The sequence below is a fragment of the Nymphaea colorata genome, chromosome 14 (genome assembly GCF_008831285.2).
Source record: "Nymphaea colorata isolate Beijing-Zhang1983 chromosome 14, ASM883128v2, whole genome shotgun sequence".
NCBI classification, from domain to species: Eukaryota; Viridiplantae; Streptophyta; class Magnoliopsida; order Nymphaeales; family Nymphaeaceae; genus Nymphaea; species Nymphaea colorata.
In genome coordinates, this window is record NC_045151.1 from 1675727 (window position 1) to 1678779 (window position 3053).

At 44.8% G+C, this 3053-nt stretch overlaps 1 protein-coding gene across 1 annotated transcript; it reads left to right on the forward strand.

The window, feature by feature from the left end:
* The first annotated feature begins 580 nt into the window (after nucleotides 1–580).
* LOC116267458 (uncharacterized) lies at nucleotides 581–2844 on the forward strand. Its single transcript, XM_031649190.2, has 2 exons — nucleotides 581–990; nucleotides 1945–2844. The coding sequence occupies exons 1-2, from the start codon at nucleotides 837–839 to the stop codon at nucleotides 2223–2225; spliced, it is 435 nt and encodes a 144-aa protein (XP_031505050.1). The 5' UTR covers nucleotides 581–836; the 3' UTR covers nucleotides 2226–2844.
* Nucleotides 2845–3053: the final 209 nt, after the last annotated feature.

Genomic DNA, 3053 nt, shown 5'->3' on the forward strand with positions numbered 1-3053 from the left:
CACACACTCTTTGACAAAAAGTTTCATGGGATGACTAACTAATTACTCTTCCTACCCTCTACTTTCCATACCAAACCAGCCATTGGCGCTGCCGTTTTTGGACTCTCTCTTTCTCTTTCTGTCTTTCTCTCTCTGTTGTCGCCAAAAGTCAAATTGACAAGGGGAACTATTAATTCAATCAGTACTTATCTTTTTCACTGCACATAATGCGGACTACCTTGATATAGATTTCCGGCTGATCTACCGATCACCGACTAGAAGTTTCGACGAATTCCGGCAGACGGATACGGCCCGCTTCGCCGGATCTCAAAAAGGTAAAGGAAAGAAGAATTTATGACCCGTTCGCCGCCTAGTATTAAATCAAATGGGAAGGATGGATAAGTGGGCCTCGTCTAAACGATCATTAAACTACATAAGTAAGATCAATTATTGGACGGCCTGAACGATTAATTATTAATCTTGATTAACAAATGCTCCTCGCCTGAATTGCCCACCAACTCTGAAATAAAATACAAAAAAGAAAACGAAAGTATAAGATAAACAAAGAAAAGGAAAACAACGTTTCCCATTTGGGTTTGGGTGACGACACATGAAATGGTGACGCAGGACCAGACGTTTCCTTGTGGCCTATGATTCACAGGCGTCCGTTTCTACACCTTTTGCTTACATAAGAAAACCCAGGGAATCTTCGGGTGCACCAGACATTGCGTGATGAACTGTACCTGAACCTCAAGTTGCCCTTCTCCTTTCCTTATAAATAATGGCAGCTCACCGGAGTTGAACCGGCTCGCTCATCTCTCGACCGCCACTCTCCCCCCTTTCTACAGAGTTCTCGGATGCCTTCCTTCAGTGGCTCGCAGGGAGCGGCTCTAGCCACCGCCGTCGTCGTCTCCGGCACCGTAATTCTCATGGTTTTCCGCCGCAAAGGGATATTTCCGGTTGCCCATTTGGAGGCAGCGGCCGACAGTCCACGGCCATGTATCGCTTCAGGTGGGTAGCATGCATCTCTGCCTTGTTCCTCTCGCTTCTTTGATCTACACCATTTTTTTGCCTTTCAAATTGATTTCGTTCGTCCGATTGGCGTTCGCCGTTAAATCACCTTTCAACACCTGGCGGAATCGGTCCTCCGTGCAGTTGGTCAAGGTCATGGTCGGCAGGTTTTGCTTTTGAATTGTGTAGAAATGACTAGGATTAAGTTAAAGCTTAGTTGTGACCCGCTTGGTGTTCCTGGTCCAGGGCTGGTAGGCCATTGGTTACTCGTTACTGATATACAATACAAGTTAAAGTATAACACAAGCTCTAACATATAGTTTTGGTCTTTTAAGTGGATTAGAAGAAAAACAACAAGGAGAGACTTTGATTGTTAAGTTAGATTCATAAAAGAGTCGCCGTATCGACTCTTCTTGAATGTTATTGGTGGCGAAGCAAGCTCTAAACTTTGATTGAAGACTAGAAAGGGACAAATGGAAGACTATGACCCCTCAAACACAAACTCAGGACAAATAACCCCCATATAGGCTTGCATATTGGGTAGACCAAAGCTAGTCTAGTCATATACTTACTTAGATCATACATTTGATCTTGCTAAATTATTAACAGTTTGATAAGAATACGTTGATGAATTAAAGAAAAAACTTTTTTAGCAGTTGAGAAATACAAGGAAGTCAAATTGGTAGCGACCATTTGTTGGATTAATGCGACCAGAAGCTCCTCAAAGTTGCAGTCACATTGTTTCAGACAGAAAGCATCATTTCTTGGCGTGGTTGCCCCTGACAGAGCGCCCCTCGTTTGGGACGGCATGGTGGAGAGATGACTTCTAATATGATATAATTTTTCTGCTCGTGGTTTCCGTTTGTCACTAGATAAATGGAAGTTCGCTTTATATTTTTTGTCATGGAAAAGGAAAAACTCGTGGCTCACAATAATGGCGCCCACTGTACACAGGGAAGAAGAGGAACACGAAGACGAAGAGCAAGAAAAGGGTGCGTTTCGCTCACGATGTGTTGGAGCCATCTGGGAACAACGAAGAGTTCAGAAGGAAGCACACCCTTGCCCTGAAACTGAGATACGAAGGGCAGGCGGGAAACCAGGACCGCGCGCCGGCGGAGCAGGAGAAAACCACCAAGCAAGTCTGCCGGAAAGTTAGGAACATGCCGGAAAACCAGGCGGTCCTGTACAATGGGATCTTGAGAGATCGTGTCAGAAGAATGGCAGCATCCTACTGATTCAACCGGAAAACCGGGTGGTATTCAATTCCCTTCACTGCATCGCGATCGTGCAGTTGTATAGTTTTTTCTGTTTTGGCATCGATGGAAGAGGGCATGAACGCCATTGCCTCTGTAGGAATTAACCATGGTTGTAAATATCGATCGGTTGTCGTCAAACTTCCGATCCCCACCATGAATTTCGTAAGGAATCGGGAAATCCAAGCTTTTACTGAATTTTCTCAGACGTCTGAAGCCCGTCCGTTTCCGGTAGACTTTGGACCAACTGCTCCGGGCCAACTACTGCCATTATTGTGCCTTTACTGTGCGCCACGTGATCCACCATGATTATCGATCAGTCCACCTTCCACACTCGTGGTTTCTTTTCCCTTTTTATTGTGCAATTTTACAAATCCAGGTCAAGCCAAGGAAGCAGGGGCGATGAACATGGTGGCTTATGTGGCGGAGGAGGGCATGTGCCGTGTCGCGACCAAACATGCCGGCCATGTGTCCCTCCATGTGCGTGGGGTGGCATCCTTCCTTTTCCTATTCTTTCAGATATGAAGTCTGTCATACCTACCACGCTCCAGAAGCAGCCAAAACGACAAGTTTTGATATGGAATCTTATATCTAAAGTCTTCTGCATTTATCAATTTGCTTCTTCCATGTTCCTCAAGTAATGGGAATTGACTTACTTTACATGGTAAGTCCATTGCCATCTCACCATCCGTCCGTCCTATCACATCACAGTGAGATGCCATACGGATTTCTTTCATTCAAGTCTTGATGGATTTCTTTCAAATCTTGAAACAATCAATATAAGAAAATTGGAACAAACTCTAATCAAGG

What these genes read in the sequence shown, in the direction of transcription:
- LOC116267458 (XM_031649190.2), top strand. Translation starts at nt 837, where the DNA reads ATGCCTTCCTTCAGTGGCTCGCAGGGAGCGGCTCTAGCCACCGCCGTC. An exon ending in ACGGCCATGTATCGCTTCAG is followed by an intron (nt 991 to 1,944) that starts GTGGGTAGCATG and finishes CACTGTACACAG; the next exon opens with GGAAGAAGAGGAACACGAAG.